Raw genomic sequence first — 19,061 nt, forward strand, 5'->3', positions numbered from 1 at the left:
TAGGCTCCACTGCCTGATTTTATGTCAGCAAAAGATGGTGAACGTAAGGAAAGCAGGAACTACCTCAAATGAGGTGATGCAGCAGCCCCACTGCACCCAAGGCCTGCAGCCCCCAGTGCCTGTGGACACCTTCCCCTTGCTAAGCAACTTGTGGTGACTGACAGCAACACTCCAAGTACCATCTAAATCCAAGAAGCCAACACAAGGGTGGCACATCTGCTAAGGGTCAACAAGTTAAACTGCATGAATACATGTGCTGCAACAAGAGGGTGTCAAAGTAAAACACGTCAGGTGCTCATTTTGACAACAACCACAGTAGCATGATAAACATAGTAATCTCAAAACCAGAGGATGGGCATCTGTCAAGCAGGGATGCGAGACCTTCCCAAGCCCTATTCAAGAGCACTGAAGACCTGCCTAACTAGCAAACCTAAAGACCTGCCTAATTAGCAAACCCTAATTCCCACCAGCTACTGCCAATGTGTCTACAAATACTCCACTCACCAGCCTAAGCAGCTTACCAAGAATCAGAACTTTACCCAAACCTGTGTTCCTTCCCATATGAGTGTGCTTATTTCTTTAAATCAGGACCTAGGCTGAAGGACTCAAGGTCAGGAACTGAAGAGCTCCTGAAGGGATATAAAATATACATGTATATTTGTAGGGAGAGTATCCTTCCAACTCTGTGATAGAAGTAACCCCTTGCAGCTCATGTGCTTCAGAGGTGCCTCTGAAACAGACCTTTCATATCCAGCTGAGGCACAGAGAAAAACCTCAAAAATCCTCAAATAGCACTCTATTTTAGTCACTGTGGTCAAAGTAGATGGGCATGACATGGCCTTGTGCTTTTTTTTTTTTTTTGGGGCGGGGGGGGGGGGGGAAGGGGGGAAATCAGTGGCTCAATCCAGGAAGCATCCACAGATATTTTGAGGACCTTTCTGTAAAGAAGCATTAGTTTCTGAAAGCAAAGAACATTGGTGCGAGTATACTGACAAGCTTGCAGTAGCTGAATTGAATTTGGCCAGCTGCATGAAAAATCAGCTTGTTTGCTAAACCAGAATTCTAGGAAAAAGTCTTGCTTTTAATTTCCAAGCAACTCCTCTTCTCAGAGTTATCAGAGCTAAGGTATTTCTTTCACCCTGTTAAGCCAGTTATTCAACATAATAATGCAATTAGTCGTTTGCAGTTCAAGCCCTCCCCAGCAGCTGAACAGCAGTCCCTTGCTACAGCACTCTGTTCTGAAGCACAGGAGAGGGGCAGCTACTCCGCCTGTCTGGGCTGTGGGCATCTTTGAAGTACTTCAGGTGCACAGACCCCAACTCCTGTTCTTCCTGTGCTCATAAGCTAGTTTGGTAAAACAACAGGGAACTGACATATGGGCCAAATGGTTATCTGGCTTTGGATTACCTTCAGGTGGCCCAAGAGCTTCTACAGAGATGAAGCTTGCCACTACAGACTGCACTGAAAGCTCTTTTGAGGTTGTAAAAAGCAATAATGCCTTTTGACTTGTTAGTGTGTACTGCCTGGACCAGTTAGGCCTTAGGATTCTGGATTCTGCCACATTGCAAATGATGCCTTTTTTAGTAATCACTGTGTGTCTGCATGAGTAAGTACTACAGAAAGGGTACTCTCTTGCAGTGGAAGCACCCCAATATTATAAAAAGTTGTATGCTGGTGTGGTTACACTGGATGGGACGATCTAACGCAACATCTATTGCTGGAACTAGGTCCTCCCACCCCGCATCTTCCAGACCCATCTCTTGTTGCTTCCATTAAGCTCTGGTGTTGAGCAGGTGTTTCTCAGAGCAAGCCCTCACGCCACTCATGTGGCAAAAGCTAATCCAGAAGTAGGTATTGGTAGATGTCAGTTTTCTGCTGCATTTGTGATCTGATTTGTGATTTGAATTGGTTCTTATGAGGGTCCAGTAAATACTAAAGCTGGTACAAGGGTGACAAGTGAATAGGTAGCAACATCTTCTCGTGTCAGCTTGGCACAGCTCTGCCAAGTCCTGATTCTTTTAAGTATTTTCCCATTACTGATACGGTATAAAAAACACTGGAAAATACTCTGACGGAACAGCCCACGTAGCCCAGTCCTTTGAGTAGGGATATCAAGAGAATTGCTGAAGGCATGAAAAAACTATCCATTCCCTAAGGAAACAAATGAGATGAATACTCGAAACAGTACTGCTTTGTGTGTATACTGACTATTCCAATGCTCTCACAAAGAGAAACACGCTGACCAAGTTTATGGAACTTGAAACTTGGTCTAAAAATGCTTATCAAAATGGCTGTGCATGAATATTTCATAATCATTGATTCTAACTTACAGCTAAAGATGCCTGTAAAGAATCTCTTTCCAATTCATTCTGGGGTTGACTTGACTTGCGTGTTACAGTAATGAAGATCTTGCAATAGAAATTCATGGAAAACGTGCCAGCAATATAAAAATCTGAAGAGATTCCATCTCACTGTGCTACAGATACATTGGCTTTGCAGGGCTAACTCTGGAAAATGCTCATTTCAAGCACCAAGAGAACAGATGAGGCAGTGAATAAACACAAGGCAGGAACTAGTCACTGTTTCAAACCAGAAATGTGCTGAGGAGACTAGAAGTATTCAAAGTGAACAACAGTGTTGTAGCTACTAATTTCTGCCTATCCCAAGATATGCAGTACACAGGAATGCAACAGCCAGAAGAAAAGGAATTAACTTGTGCGCTGAGCATTAGAGAAGTGGAAAATAACCCCTTTCTCCATTAGAGGCTGCAACATATTTATCTATAATCTCTTTACCACGTGCTGCCTCAAGTTGTACCGCTCAACTCCACCTCCACTGCCCTCCCACAGATCACATGCTTGTAGGAACCAGACCCTTTGACAGGGATCCCAAAGTGCATGCTTTATTTCAGGAGATGCCACTTAAGTAACATTTTGCAAGATCCAAAGAAACGCCAAATGTCACTCACAACACTTCAGTCTGACCACATGCCATAGCTGGGGCTGCCCAACATTCGTATGACACCTAGACTGCAACGAAACAGTTAGAAAAGATTGCTCAATGACATACAGTTCGTAGTTTTGATCTTCTGTCTCTTGCTGCACTGACAGCTCCTCCAAAGTTGCATCAATATCCAGCTGATTCGTCTCCAGCTGCCGTAGCAATGTCTCCCGCTGAAGAAAGGAAAACAAGCTGGGTCTGAGCAGGAAGGGTCATCGTAACAGATCTCTGTGTGCTCACAGGGTGCAGTGAGATCTGGTGTCACCACTCTACCCACAGCAATGAATTAAACAGGAGCTTTGGACCATTTCATGGTGTTCAGTTTAAATACAGAAGCATAATGGGAAACAGAAGTGGTAGCAAAAGTATGTTAATCCAGAAAGTCTGACTGTAAGAAAGCAATCTGTTCTGAGAGCTAAACTGTATCAGATACAGGATCACTAGTTGCATTTGAAGAACAGTATCAAATTCTGTGCAAAACAGTTGTACAACCAGTTCATAAATAAGCCCTTCTGGGAGCAGGACTCAGTGCAAAACCTCACAACATATTTTTTTTTAAAATGTTGGGGCAGATGAGCAACCACAGCCTGTCAGCTCAGTGAAATTTTAGAAGCTGTCTTCAGTTGCTGTCCTGCAGATGGGGGACAAACACACCTGAGTTCATTTCAAATGTGAAATAAAGCAAGTAGGCTTCGCTTATGTAAAATATGTAAGTTTTTTTAATTCGGTCCTTCCCTTTCTACATTTCCAACAGATTTCTGCTGAAACAGATTTTCACTGCTGAACAGAGCCAAACCACGAGTGATGCTAGTTATGCCTCTGTGAGAGAAATTTAAGAAAGAAAAACAAAACAAACAAGCAAAAAAAAAAAACCCAAGAACACTGCACAACAGCAGCTGGGAGAGAGGAGTGAGAAGCAGCCCTGCAGCCCCCAAGGTCAGTGCAGCAGGAGGGCAGGAGGTGCTCCAGACACGCAGCAGCAGTTCCCCTGCGGCCTGTGGAGAGGCCCCTGGTAGAGCAGGCTGTGCCCCTGCAGCCCATGGGTCCCACATGGAGCAGATCTCCACACTGCAGCCTGTGGAGAAGCCCCCGGTGGAGCAGGCAGATGTGGCCTGGAGGAGGTGTGCTGGAGCAGTTTGCTCTTGACAGAGGGACCCCGTGGTACAGACCCATATTGGAGCAGTTCTTGAAGAGCTGCTGTCTGTGCGAAGCCCACACAGAATCAGTTCGGGAAGGATGGTATCCTGCGAGAGGGATCCTGTGTTGCAGAGTGACCATGAAGGAGAAGCAGAGATGAAGTGTCAGGGACTGACTGCAGCCCCCATTCCCCTGAGCCACTTGGGGGGAGGATGTTGAAGGGGTGGGGGGTGGGGGAAAAGGTGTTTTTAGCTTCTCACTGTTCTAGTCTGCTAGGGATAGGTAATAAATTACATTAATCTCCCTATGCTGAGTTTGTTTTATCCACAACAATAACTCAAGTGATCTCCCTACTCGTATCTCAACCCTTGAGTCCTTTCCAATGTACTTTCCCCACCCCTTTCCCTTTGAGGAGGGGGAGCGAGAGCAGTCAAGGTGGAGTTCAGCTGCCCGGCAGGGTAAAACTACCACACCAGGTAATCTTTATTCATCATATAACTCTATGCAGATGGAAATTTGAGTTCAATTAAAACGTATACAAAGAACTATAAAGTCATCAGTTAACTTGAAATTCATTCATTGTGGTATAGACAAAGTTTCAGTAAAACATGCTATACATTTAAACTCGGTACACTAAACAGAAGATGTACTAATCTGTACTAAGTGACTTTAAATGCTTGTACGGTTCCTGCATCCTTTTAGAAGATTTTAGAAGTAACAAATTTCATCCTTTTGTATTATTCGTAGACTACAAGCAAAAATCAGGCCAAAAAAAGAGGAAACTATTCTGATTACTTGTCCTCTTTCCTAACAGAAGTGAAATACATGATGATCTAATTAACTGAATAAACAGATACAGAGGGAACACTGCTCTCCAGTGCTTATCTTATGCACTTAGGTAAGGGCTTTTATTAAACAAGTGATTTGACTTTCCTCATACTTTAGAAGGAAGGCATACACCTGAGTTTTATTTATCTCAATTTTCACAGATCACAGTAAATTCAGAACTTAGATTTAATCAAGAGAAATTTGCATCTAACTTTGCAAAAAGATAATTACTAATAATGGACTTCTAAATGCAAAAATTCTATTTTACCATGCTGGTATTAAAATATTAAAGAAGCAGATTATTTTTAGCAACGACCCAAAAGGAGGGAATAAATCATGTGCTGCAGACCAATGCTTTGGCTGAATGCCACTTTCAAGTGCTTCCTGGGAAATGGCAATTTCAGCTGTCTGCAATATTCTGTCACTTTCCAGTGCAGCACTCTGAAGGCCTGGGTGACCAGATCCTATTAGCAAATTATGTGGGCCACCAGCAGTTCCTACAGCTACACTGCATTCTCCAATTTGAGAATCCTTCCCCTGGAAAGGACCAGATAAATAATCAAAGAGCCCAGGCTGCTAGATGGAACTTGCTCCTTACTGGGGGGTTGAATTTCACCCACCACTTTCTTTATGAAAGATACATAAAGGTAAACTGAACACAGAAACGTGCAACTTAAAACCAACACACTAGATGCCAACACCACTAAAGGACACAGAGGAATGCCATACATGGCCGAACAGCTCCTCTTCCCCTGGAGAGCTGTGGGAGATCAGGTTGAGGAACGGAGAAACCTTGGAAGTCGACTGAGACCAATTAACTGGTATTTACGTTTAATTTTTGGCAGAATTCCTCCCCTTTTACCTACTTTGCTCCGAAGTACCAGGGAATTTACTCCTTTCTAGAGCCTCTGTCAAGTCTCTCTGAAGGTACAAACAGTACCTTTAGGAATTAAGTCTAGTTGTGACTTTCCTGCAAATTTAAACATCATGTTGCACTGCTTGGTAATAAGGCCTGGGGGAGCAAGCCCTGGCTCCCAGCACACTCAAAGGCAAGAGTATCAGATGCCAACCAGGAGCAGCAAATGCCCACAGCCAGCAAAGCAGCAGCTACTGTGGAACAGCACAAAGCTCTTCTAATAAACCTGCAGCAGAAATACAAATGGCACAGGAAAAAGTGTGGCATGTCTTGGCTGAAGGTTGACATCAAGTAAAGTCCCAAAGCTTGGGTGGCAGCAACAAAAGGCCTCTGAATCTGCGGTGTCACCTGCCTCCTCACAGAATGGCCAGGCCAAGAATCTCCCTCACACCAGGGAGGAAGGAAACAGACCATCTTCATATGGGATCCTACACTGTGATTTTTATCAGAATGCATGGAAACACAGCTGCCTGCAATCCACATATGAGCACGTAACTACAGGAACATGTTTTTGCACTGCTTTTTTAAAGGAAAAGCCAGGAAGCACCACTCTGGCTGCATAGAGAAAACGTTCCAACAGGCACAGCCAGCTTTCTCAACTACCACCTCCTATGTCAAGATGCAAAGAACAGTGCAAACATTTTGTTTACATGCACTGATCTTTCTTTTCATGATCTGAATCTTCCCTTTCACATTTTAGAAACTAAGCTGTTGATGGAGAAGTCTTTTCATCATGTTTGTTTCTGAAGTGTTGAATTGCTTAATTACATTTAACAAAACAAACAATAAAAAAGAACAAAAACAACACCACCACAGGATTAGAGAGTCTAATAACCAAGGTTAACCCACATGCAGCACCTGTACCTTGGATTCTGCACTACCCCCCAGTGCCATCCCATGCTCACATTTATTTCCGAACTGGAAATAAATGGGGGCTGGTCACCCCACTTCCCTCACCTCTCCTAACAACTGTCAATGACATCTTCAAATAGCTAAAGGCCATATCAGATTTATTTCTATTTCCCTGAGGACCAAGATCCGTACAAGAAGTTCTCTGGCTTTGAGGCTAATTACCTTATATAAGTGTCCTAATTACTTTCAGATTAATAGATCATATTTACTTATACAGAGTACATTTCAATGAAAGGTTCCCTAAGACTCTCATCCTAAAGCTGCTTCCATGTAAACCCTAGTGCTACAAACACTTTGATATTTCCTGCTTACAATCGTATTTAGGAAAATCATTGCATATAGTGGCCATTAACAGTATCGTATGAGCAATTTTCAGACACAAATCTAGCAGGAAGCCCATGCTAATGTCTTTGTCTCTTAACAACATTATTTGAGAAGAAGGGAGATTCATAAAAGTAACCTGGAAACTAATTATTCTGCATGATTTCCACAAGACATCACTTTACTGTAGAAACCAAGGTTATAAAAACAAACATGTAACCAACACACCATGCTTGAAGATTTGTCTTCTCTAGTGAGCAGCAAATCGGGTTTTAATCTCAGATTTTTAATACATTTTTGAGGAAAAGTTGTATTTTAGTTGTTTTACTGGGTTTCTGTACATTTAGTTTTCTTATCCTGGTTCTTTCTAATGCATCTGCTCTGCAGACTTGGGATGTGGTAACACCCACTAACATATATAAGCTTATTCTGAACTAGCAGTTCAGCTTGGATTATTTGTGTAAAAATATACACAGACATTTCACCTGCTGGTAAAAGATCATCAAGATCAATTGTCTGAATTTCTCCAAGCAGAAGAAAACTGTGATACAACTTCATATGCACCCCCCAGAAGCAGTAAGTCACTGACCCCAAAGGACCTCTGTATGATGACATCAAAGGGTCCTCTTCTAAAGGACCATGGATGTGAACTTCACCCTTCCCATTCAGCCTTTACCTTTCCCCCTAGAAGGAAAAGGAGGCTCAACTATGACAGAGATTTGAGCCTTCTACCTGCTTGCACTGGATCCAAGCAGATCAGTTACTGTTCATCTCAGGACAAAGATTTTCAGCAAACATGTGGTATGAACTGAATAGTTCAGAGACAAGACTTTTCTCATTCAAGTTTTAACTTACTGACTGACAACACAGAATTTAAATACAAAGTGTAACAACTATGCATATGTAACATTTTTAGTAATTACAACACTTGATGCAGTTTTCTTTGCAGTGATATTCACCTTGGAGCCTTTCTACACAGGTAAGTGTTTTTGAATGAAAGAGCAAATATGAGCATTTTTGCAAACAGAGACATTTAAGTGACAGGCAACAATAGACTAATAAAATTCTGTTAACTACACTGTTACGAAAACAGAAGTCTATTCAGGATCCTTTAACAACAAAATATCCTGCATATAAAATCATATTCCCACCTTAGAGAAAAATCAACTCTGTCCCACCCACCCCGAACATCAGGGAAATACCGTCTCTCTTACCTGCAGCTGCAAGAAGGGAATGTTGAAGAACTTGTGCAGGTACTTGAGTCCAAAGCTGTTCTTCATGGAAGACTCAGCATAGCGAAAATATGAGGAGCCAGGAGGTCTGTCTCAACCAGATATGCAAAGAGGAAATAAAACTTTGTATAAAACACATACGTACACACAGATGAGGTACTTGCTAAATTCCATTCTGTGAACCAGCCCCTCAGCCCTCAAATGGAGGCTGGCATGTCATTCTGCTAGTGACTTGTTATTTTGTTTACAGGAAAATTCAGACTTTGTTCCTCCTGAAGGTGGCAAAAAAGCTGGATGCAGCAGTTATGTTGCATTGTCACAGTGCTGCTAGACTAGGAGATACTGCATCAGGACATTGAGCTATTAGTTCACTAAGCTGGGGGTTTGTAGATGTACAAGCTGTTAATTTCTCACTGAAGGTTTTATTTTAAAACCACAAATAGACCTATATTAAGTCACCAACTCAAGCATCAGAACTGGGCATTAAACTCTAAGACATATATAGAGATAAATTTGAAAAGAAATGATTATATTACGGAATCCAGAAATAAAACTGGCACATTTCTGTACACCTGACATAGTAACAGACAAGCAAGAGACCAAGAAAATTAAAAATTGCTTTAAGAACATAAAACTGCATTGAAGGTACAATCTATTAACACCTGACCAACATGTAAAATTTTATATACAGGGCTCTGAGGTTCTCTGTTATATGGGAAAACCTTGCCTGTCTGGAAAGGGTGGAGTACGATCTAGCTGTACCCAGAAAACGCTGTGCGGAGATGCTATGAGAGGAAGAGGGAGAAACACAGCTACACTAGCTGGCTTTCTTGTAGCAGAATTATGTGGAGTAGAAAACAGTTGTGTTGCAGGGAGAGAATTCTTTCACAAGGTAAGGAGTAACCAGAAAGGAAACGACCTCTTGGTAAAAGTACTCCTGAAAGGTACATGCAGGCATGCAGTCACTGTTTCCAAGAATCTGCTGACAATCTGCTCAGTATGGGCTGCTAGATCAAAGGAGAAAGAGTCCATCGTGAAAACTGAAACTTCTTTGTGAGACTTTTAAGAGTCATCGAAGCCTAGAAGCTAAGCAGAGGGTTGGAGGATGAACGTGACACAGATCTGAAACACAGAAGCAAGTTATCTATGGGTGATGACACAGCAGCTGAAGTCTGCTTCCCTTGTCTGGTGACCGTGGTGCCATCCCCAGTTACCTGTTCAGATTGTCAATGAAGTCCCGCACATCACCAGGTAGAATGACGCGGTGCTCCCCCATGTCTCTGTAATTCCCAAGCACGCAAACTGGAACGTGAGTTGGCACTTTAGGAAGCTCCCTCAGAATATAGTTAAATGTCCTTCACCAAAGGAAAGACAGACACAGGCAAGTGAGGGTGAAACACCATTCTGTGAGCAGTTTCATGCATAAACCACAGAAAAAAATACAAAGTTTTTTTTTCCCCAAATCCCTCCAATACTGTGGCTTAACCCTCCCTCTAATATATTAACTGTAAATATGTTTGTATCATTTTTTACTCAAAAATGACTTGACAAGTTCAATAATCCACTTCCACCAGAGACCACACATCTCTTCAAGTAATGTTTCTCTTAGTCCTATAAAACTGTGTGAGGTCAGCAGATGAAAAACATTCCCTAACGTATGCTGGCAATGGTCTCACTGAACCATACAAAACCTTTAAAATGCAAGCTTATGTGTAAAGCAAAAACTCTTACTACCTCCCCTTTTAAATCTGTCTTCCACGTGACTCTCCCCCTTCTCCTCAGGTGAGCAAAATGGACAGCTCATTATTTCTATACATTAATGCAGCTCAGAGCATCTAAATAATCCTTACTAATACCCGTCTTCCTGGGAATTTCTTGCTATCTTTCCGTTTTCCCTTGTGCTCTGTAGAGAGGTATGTTTATAACATGTCCAGCATATTTTGCACCCGTGATAGCGTTAATTATCAAGCCTCAGATACCAGCATATCAGAAACTGCAGTCCAGAAGCCCACAGGGAGACTGTTTGAAACAAACCCAGGAGTGGAGTATATTAAAAGACATGCCAGAAGATAAAGCTATTATTTTAAGGGATACAAGCTTGCTTTGACTCATTAGGCTGCATATCAGCTCTAGAGACCATCTGGGAATCAAGAGGTCTAGAAGTCATTTGCTTCCATTAAAAAAGTGAGAATCACATAGCACATGCTGCTGAAGGTCTTACCACTGTTTGGTAATGTCAAACATCATCACTACACCATTGCAGTTTTTATAAACATCCAGAAACTCTGCATCCAGAGCCATTTCTGACTCTGCCTGGGAAAATAAAGGCAAAAGAAGCAGTAAATAACTTGACTCAACTTCAGGATCATAGAGAACACAACTGACACAGTGCTGAACAGGCAAACTAACATTAACAGCCACTATAAAAAAATATCCATGGATTTCATGTCATCATCATTAAAAAATGTACTTGGTGGGTCACAGCTTCCACTGCCCACAGGACCAGGGTATGAAGCACCCAGCAGTCTCAGGAAAAAAAAAAAAAGAAGACTGACAGCAAATGCTATACAAAACTCACTTACTCCTCTTTCCACTGTGCCCCCAAATTGTGCACTGGCAAGGTAAGTCCATATAAGCTACAGGACAGAGTACAGAGAACTTGGCTCCTGTATTACATCTCTTCGTCAACACAAATACTGGTAAAACCAGGATGTAGTTTCTACTGACTTTCTTCCATGCAGAGCTAAAACAACATATTAGTAGCCAATTTGGTTTTCACCAAATTTAGACTGCACTCTGCAAAACACAGCGTGCTAGTCAGAACTGAACCTGTAAGGCTCCTGCTGCAATTTGGTACCAATAGAACAATTCTCACTCCTATTTCCAGGAGTGAAAAATGCACACACATTTGCAAAGAAGCAGCTGTGACATCTGTTCTCAGAGGTCTTTTCACATAAGAGAACATTTTTAAAGGAAATCTTTCCAATTTGATCACACAGATTGAGCAAGATTGGCACCCTGGTGAAACAGCTGACTCTTCACTGCCCTGACTCATCCCCATAACCAAGTGCATATCACTAACACCAGATTTTGCATCAATTTCAAGCAGTTTTCAAGCGGTTATTGAGGAAGTACCAAAACCTGCCCATGTGCTGAGTCCCAAATGGCAATGACACACAAACAGGAGTAATAAAGCTCTTTAAGAGCCGCAGCAGTGATCATGCAATTTTTGCCTTTAAATTGACTTTTCTCAAGAATAACATCGCATAGCTTTTCAAAGAGATACTACAGAAGTGCATCAGTAGCCCAAACGTGGTTTGGGAAACACGGGATTATGGATTCCCATATGGCACTCTGTTTTACTGCAGCAGATAAAGGATGCACATTTGTGCAAGAGCCTCAAGGAAGCAACTCTGTTTACTTTTGCACACCAGGTGGCACTTCTATTGCCCCTGCCTCCTCTACATTTCAAAGAGTGCTAAAAGGTAATTGTTGGACCAGTTTTAAGGAGCAACCAGAGACCCTGGCTGTTAAGTGATTTATTCAATGTTTCATGAGAAGTCAATTACCAAAAGACTTCCTGACACTGACTGCATGAAAACAGGTACAAAGCAAAGAAATAGACAGCTGGGATGGGTTCATTCCCAAAAGACAGAACTGAAAACAGCAGGAAAATTGTGAGAAGGGCACAACAGGGATAAAAAGCACAGGCAAAAGAGCATCGGAGATCACAGTGTCCCTTATTCACCCTCTAATGCAGCATTAAAGCAGAAACAAATACAGAACTTAATTCTCCATAGACCAAACAAAGGTGAACAAGATGCCTCCTGCTAAGAGGCAGATGTCAGCATTCAAGGTGACTCACCTCCTGGGGGTCATTTTCCAGTTTCAAACCATCTCCTCGTTTTTTGCATTTTCCTTAAAAAGAATTGTAAAACAAACAAACAAAACAAAAAATGTATTACACTGGGCAGAGAACTCCAGGACAGGTCTGTGAATCCCTATGAAATCACAGCATTTGGAACACAACCTTAAAGCAGATTAAAATTCTACCATATGCCTGGAGAACAAGGAGGGGTGGGACAGGCATGCCTTGCTAAAGAATACCAGCTGGTCTAATTCAAAGATGAACAGGAAAAAAGTCTGTTGCAGCTTAAACCACACTCTTCACAGCATAAAGTTACAATGACTGAATATTACATGTTTCTGCATACTCCCTGACCTCAAAGTGAGCTGCTCTCGCTTTAGCGTTGAAGGAGCAGAAGATCACAGGGCTGCTACAACTGAACTGCACAACCACATACTCAGCTTTCTGAGACGCTATGATGTCGTTGTACTATTACACTTACTATTACCTGAAGGAAGCAATATTGGAAATAAATGTGATCCCATATCCCATTAGGTGCTTGGGGCTGCCTTGTGACCCAAAAGAGTGGCTGGCAACTGAGATTTTAACAGCCAAACACAGAACTTAGACAAGGGAAAATCCAAGTAAAATCGAGTAACTGCGGTGAGGGGGCTGAAGAAGCAGAATAAAAACAGCCTATATATGCACAAAATGTTACAGTTGGATGGGTCAGATCTGGACATCACCACAGAAGTGAAGAAAGGAAATCCTCAAGAGGCATGCACTCAAAGCCATGTACTCTAGAGACACGCACACAAGAATAAGCTACAGAACAGACAAAGTTCTGATTAACCTCATAGGAAAGTAAAAGAGGCAGACTACACATGTGGAGAAGATGCTAGAAAACTACTGTAAAGAATTCCATCATCTCATTGCCATAATCCCATCTTGAGGGATCTATACATTTCTCTCCAACTCACCTGCTTCCAATAAGGCAGATACTAAATTGCGGCCCTTATACTTAAAGGCCAGATCCCTTAAGACTTCTTTCTTTTCTGACAACTTCAGTAAGCACTGAATACACTTACAGGCTGACTTTTAAAGTGCCACTGGCATTTGACTCAGCATCACCAGAAAATGTGTCAGTGTTTTAAATCTTAGGCTTCCTGACATTTTGCAGTAACATCAGTTATACTGTAGTCACATTTACAAATCTTAAAGCCCGGGACCACAGTGGGCAAAGAAGATGATGTATCAGTAACTAGCAGAGTGGCCACTGTCTAACATGATCTTCTGGTGTAGACAGTTGTCACTACCTGTTGCTGTGAATCTCAATATGCAAGAGCAAGCACATGTTCTTTCACCTAGCGCTGAAGAAATTTAGAGAAGACACAAACCATGAAAAAACTGTCCTTGGCCCCCAGGTGTTATTCAAATTAGTTACATACAGCAGCTACCAGAGTTTTATCAAATGAACAGCACTGCACAGTAAATAACCCTGCAAAGTCTAGAGAGTTATGTTTTTCAGATATCAAATATCTTCCAGATGTTAAAGACAGTAATTAAGAACTATACTTCTGAATCAACTTTGTCCCAGTCTAAACAGTGATGAGTTAACTAAAACATAATGGTATGGCAGAGCCTAGAATTTCTAGAAATTCACTCTGTCATTGACAACAGCAATGTTTGGCAGCTTGGATGCACCCACAAAACACTCCCATCATCTCTTAAGATTTTGCAATGTGGGGCAAAACCAGCTTCCATTAGCTATTCAACTCAACTGATGAAATGAACTATCAACTGACTAATTGTAAAATTCGTGGTTCTGCCAAATACTGCACATGACAACAGGGAAAGTGTTTCTTTCTTCTGCCATGCATATCAAGGAAATGAAATGTTATGAAATACAAAGTTCTAATTTTGTAGTGCTTCCCTACTTAAACCCAAATGAAGAAAATTTGGAATAGAAAAAAAATCACCCCATCCAACACTCTCACCAGGTACTATTATAGAACTGTGCACACAGATGTCAGGATACACCCCCTCTGAACTCAGCGTTAGGCTACTGAAATCAATGTTGGTTGGTAGCGCTAATTATAAAGTTGATACACTTCTCTTAAACAACTTTGCAAACTACATTTGGTAAATATTGGTCACCTGTATTACCCGTTAGCTGTTAAGCAACTAGTGTCAGCTAAGAAAACAAGAGTTTGGGACATTTTTCTGAATGGAAAACTCTGTGGGACAATGTTCAACAGGCCTTGCACATCAGCTCTGCATGTGCTAAAAGATACAGGAGATTGCAGTCACAACACCATGACAGTGCATCTGGGAGATGCTGCTGCACATCAGTACAAAATGCAGACATTTTAAAAATATTTGCAGCCCTAGTAGCGTCTTAATTTGCCATCTGAAAGTAGTAGAAATATTAATTCCAATCTTTCCCCATTCCTGAAGTTCATCTCCCTCGGGATACAAGTATGGGTTCTGATTTTTCCAACTGAAGCTGTGGGATGTCTAGGGCATGTATACCTTTTCCCCCTTGAATTAATTAATTTCAAGTCAGTGGAACTCATGTAGGTTCTCTGAATGTCAAAGCATCACCACTTCTCTAGTTACTGCTAAATTGTGCTGGGAATGAACTGAATTTCTGATGTTAAAACAGAAGTCCAAGTAACCACAAATACCCATCTAGACCTCTTCACAGTTCACAAATCTCTCTCATCCTTAACATCCAAGTTGTCTTTCTATCCTGAACATATTTAAGACTGATGCTTAAGAATGAATATGACTTGTACACCTCTCCCTGCTTAGGGCTTTAAGATGTGCCAAGAGGAATGAGTAACACACGTGATGTTCCTCACTGCTGTAAAGGAGGTCATCTATAAAGGAGTAACAGAGCTGAAAAGCACAGGTATGTACATATTCATGCAGAGTGCCTATTTTTGGAACCAAAATTGCAAGATGAGCCAGAGAAGGGCATGGTGTATTTGATGTATGTACATTTGAGGCTGTAAAGCCAAGCGTACAAAGATGACCATGTGGTTATAAGAACAAAGTCCTGTGCTTAAGGTTGCATTGATGTGTGATCTAGGAGCCTCAGTTAGAAAACAAGGGTGTTCATATGGTGAATGCTCAGCTTCTCTAACTGGCACAATGACTGCTCCTTCTTTGCAGGCCTATCAGCAACACTAAAAACAAATAAGCTTCCAGCAGTGCCTTTAAGTCTACAGAACAGTTCCTCTGGATACCAGAAGACTGGATTCATGGCCAGAACATAACAGCCTCTGTACCTCTGTGTACCATCAGATTTGTTGCAGGATAGCAAGGATTCAGTAAAACTTGCCAACTAATGTCGTCCACAGTCAGGGAGAGATGTTTCTGTACATTATTCCAAAATACACATTTCTAAAATGTTTGCATCTCCAGCATCATCTAATGACACCAGAAAATAACAGAAATATTAATTCTGACCTTTCCCCATTCTTGCAGCACACCTGGCAGGAGAGTGAAGGGGAAGGGAAAGGAAATCAATCTCCAATATTGGGTGAAAGGGTTAATGCTATTCTGCTGGCACAGGAAAAAAATATGACTTGATTCCCTCAGTTCAGGTATGGAAAAAGATGCAGAAACCAGACTAGCAGAAGTTACATGAGAGAAGATCAGAATTGGTCTTGAATCATCAGAATTTCAAGCAACTTTGCATGCAGGATTTGTTACAGCTTTACAACCTGCAGCAGTTAAACAACTTGCTGCAAAGCCAGGAAGATGAGTCAGGACTGACTTTTACTGATAGATACCTTTCCTATGTTCTTTTACTTCCAAGGGCAGCAAAGGAGACTGTACTTACTACACATATTGGATAAAATTCAATACAATCCAGAGCTGGGGGCAAACTCTTCTTGTTAAAGAGTTTAACAAATGGCATCATTACACAAATGAGCTCTCTGAGCAGGCCTATGGAGAACCCAGCAGGCTGCAGATAACTACTCCTGTGAGTCTGCACATTTAAAAAAAAAAAATCCGAGGGTCAAGAAAAATGTAAGAGAAGCAGTACAGTGTAACAACTGCCATACTCTCTTGCTTCAATGCATTAACTGTCCTCACAGACTCTAAGCTTTCACAACAAACCTTTTCACCTTACTTGCAAATTGACATCTTTATGCTAAACAAATGGCACCGATTCACCACCATTCATCAGCCAGGCAGGACCAACAATGCTACTTCCTGCATTCCTAACACAGACTGGAGGGAAAAAACAAACAAACAAACACATTGCTGAACTAGCAAGGACAGGGAGGCACAATGTTGGTAAGCGCTGGGAAAAATGCAAAATAGTAAAACCACAACATTTAACTCAGTGCAAAAATGTACACGAAGCTTTTCAGGGTGCAGCTTACTGAGTTTCCCCATACTCCCCTGTACATACTCACACTGAGACATAAAGAATGGCAGTACTGCATAACTGAGAAGAAGCTGAAGCTGCTTTATAAGACTAAAGCTGAACACTGAAGTTTATGGACACATCCTTTAGACAGACAGTCTAGCAACATCCCCACATCAGGCCTTCAATACAGGTTTTTTAACATCTAAATTTAAATAGAGGTCTCTTAATTTTCTGTATTAAGGAACAGTTGTTCCAAGACGGGAAAAGTGGAAAAAAAAATAGCCTGGAAAAGTATGCATGTCAAAATGCATGCTCAGAAAATGCACTTCTGGCAGTTTAAAATCCAGCCTGATAAACGCAGCGTTCTGCACATCTCTAAGTATGCATGTTAGCCAGGGTCTTGTAGGCAAAGGAAAAAAGGAGGATTGGTTCTCATCAGCACTATTCTGCAGCAGCACTGGATAGAAGTCTACTGTCTAGATTGGCATTGCTCTCACCAAAAGCATCACGCAGGAGGATTTTTTGTCCTAAGCATACAAAAGAAAGAATAAAAATGTCATGTAATAACATTTTGATGATGCTTACATATGAGCCAGTTTTTAATGCTTAACTTGCACACTTTGCTGAAGTTGCATTTATCAAGAAACTGCAATGCTACAGCAATGGGAAAGGATTTGATTTTATTGTATCACGATACTCTGAAGTTTTACACTGCACTGACTGAGTACATTTAACGATATAAAAATGCACATCTGTGGTCCATAAGTAGAGATCTGAACAGAATGAGTTTCATCTTGAAAATAAAATGTAAATAGAGTCTCTTCAGATTTCTAATACATGTTCCACAGCCAGAAACGAAAGCAGTATCAGAAGAGCTGTTATCAACATCTGCTCATATCAAATCCAATCCATCTTGCCAAAAAAATGACAAGTCTCTAGTTTAGAAGATGACTCTGCTCAGAGAAGCTATTCACAGAAATAAATGCTGGAGCCACATGATTCCCAAATTAACTGTCAATCTATTCATACTGAAGCTGCAAGGCTGAGAGAAAACAGATGTTTTGCTTAAGATTCCAGCCCTGTGCATATTATCCCAGGATCCGAAAGCCAACTTGTCATCAGTTTGACTTCAGCAATACCTCTGACTTAAGTAAGGTTTTTGCCTATGCTGTGAAAGACCAGGGTTTAAAAGAATAAAATAATAAAGCTACCAGGGCTTTCATTTAAAGTTACTGGCTCAAGTTTAAGCTACAGGCTCTGCTCTGTTAAGCATCTGAACTACAGATGCTATCTTAATTACCTTTTTGTTTTTGCTCTTTTCAATATCATTTAGATAACATGAAAAACTTACTTTCTCCCTTTCCCACTCCCTACTGTATCTATCCTATTATTTTTTGGTGTTAATGCATGTGTAAGTTGCACATGTGGTACATCAGAGGCAGAACACCTTGGATGTAGGTCTACTGAGGGAATGTGTCAGGAGTCAAACCAGAAGAGTTTGAAATTTCAATCACTGTTGTCAATAAATTTGAGGGAGAGAAGCACACAAAGAACAGACTTGCAGAGCATAAGACTCTCACTTGTAAAGCTGCTTTCATGATCCTACTCACACTTTAAACAACGAGCCTGCCTGGTACAGGAGACCTCTCAAAAGCCAAACAAAACATGAATTTGGGGCTACAGAATGGGCTTTAGGATTTACATCTGAGCTCCCAACCCACTGTAGTAACAGATTCCATTGCATTCAGGTTGTGCCTTCACATATGTCTACCATTTATTTAAGAAAATAGAACTTCATACACTGGTAAAAATTGAAAACTAATGAAAAATACATTTTATACATCATAACACTTTCATTGGCTAAGCATTTAGGACAGATTTAAGTAATCAGTTTCTCTTTCATCCTTTCCTCCTGCATACATTATTCACTGCAGGTAACATTTTACCAATTCAACAATACCATTCCTTTATAAAAGCAGCTTGGCAAGAATTTTATAAACAGAACAAAGAACTCAGTACCTGTGTATAAATATACATAAAACTATAAAGGAGAGAATATGAAGTTTATAGTAAAATTCAGAGTCTGATTACACTAAGCAGCAGACTATTTCATCTGTCACACAGCACATGAAACAACTGCTTCTAAATACTGGATTTTATCTAAAGTTCATATTGCAAATAATGGGCTCTAGCATAGGAGACTCTTCTTTCCCTTCCGTATTTTTCCAGGAAGATCAATGTACTTCAAAAAAAATAAATACACACCTTTTTCTAAATAAATTAGAAGTAAATGGTACTTTTGATTCCATATAAATTCTTCATTAAAACTGAGAGAAAACAGAATCTCCAGTAGAAAAGAACTTATGAATCTTACCTTTGTCAACTACATCCCATACTTCAACTTTAACAATATCATCAGTGGCTAAAAGCACAAAAAAAAAAAGACAGCGTCAAAAAAATCGGTTCAGCAAAATGAACAAC

At 40.9% G+C, this 19,061-nt stretch overlaps 1 protein-coding gene across 1 annotated transcript in view; it reads right to left on the reverse strand.

The window, feature by feature from the left end:
• RABL6 (RAB, member RAS oncogene family like 6) overlaps positions 1-19,061 on the reverse strand; it is a 57,106-nt gene that overhangs the window by 24,377 nt on the left and 13,668 nt on the right. Inside the window, exons 3-8 of the mRNA XM_084299101.1 lie at positions 18,955-19,002; positions 12,212-12,264; positions 10,568-10,659; positions 9,561-9,701; positions 8,329-8,434; positions 3,070-3,173 (exon numbers count right to left, since the gene is read on the reverse strand). Coding sequence (XP_084155227.1) covers positions 3,070-3,173; positions 8,329-8,434; positions 9,561-9,701; positions 10,568-10,659; positions 12,212-12,264; positions 18,955-19,002 — 544 coding nt within the window. The remainder of the gene's footprint in view (positions 1-3,069; positions 3,174-8,328; positions 8,435-9,560; positions 9,702-10,567; positions 10,660-12,211; positions 12,265-18,954; positions 19,003-19,061) is intronic.

The sequence above is a fragment of the Netta rufina genome (assembly GCF_964035555.1).
Source record: "Netta rufina genome assembly, chromosome: 20".
Taxonomy (NCBI): Eukaryota; Metazoa; Chordata; class Aves; order Anseriformes; family Anatidae; genus Netta; species Netta rufina.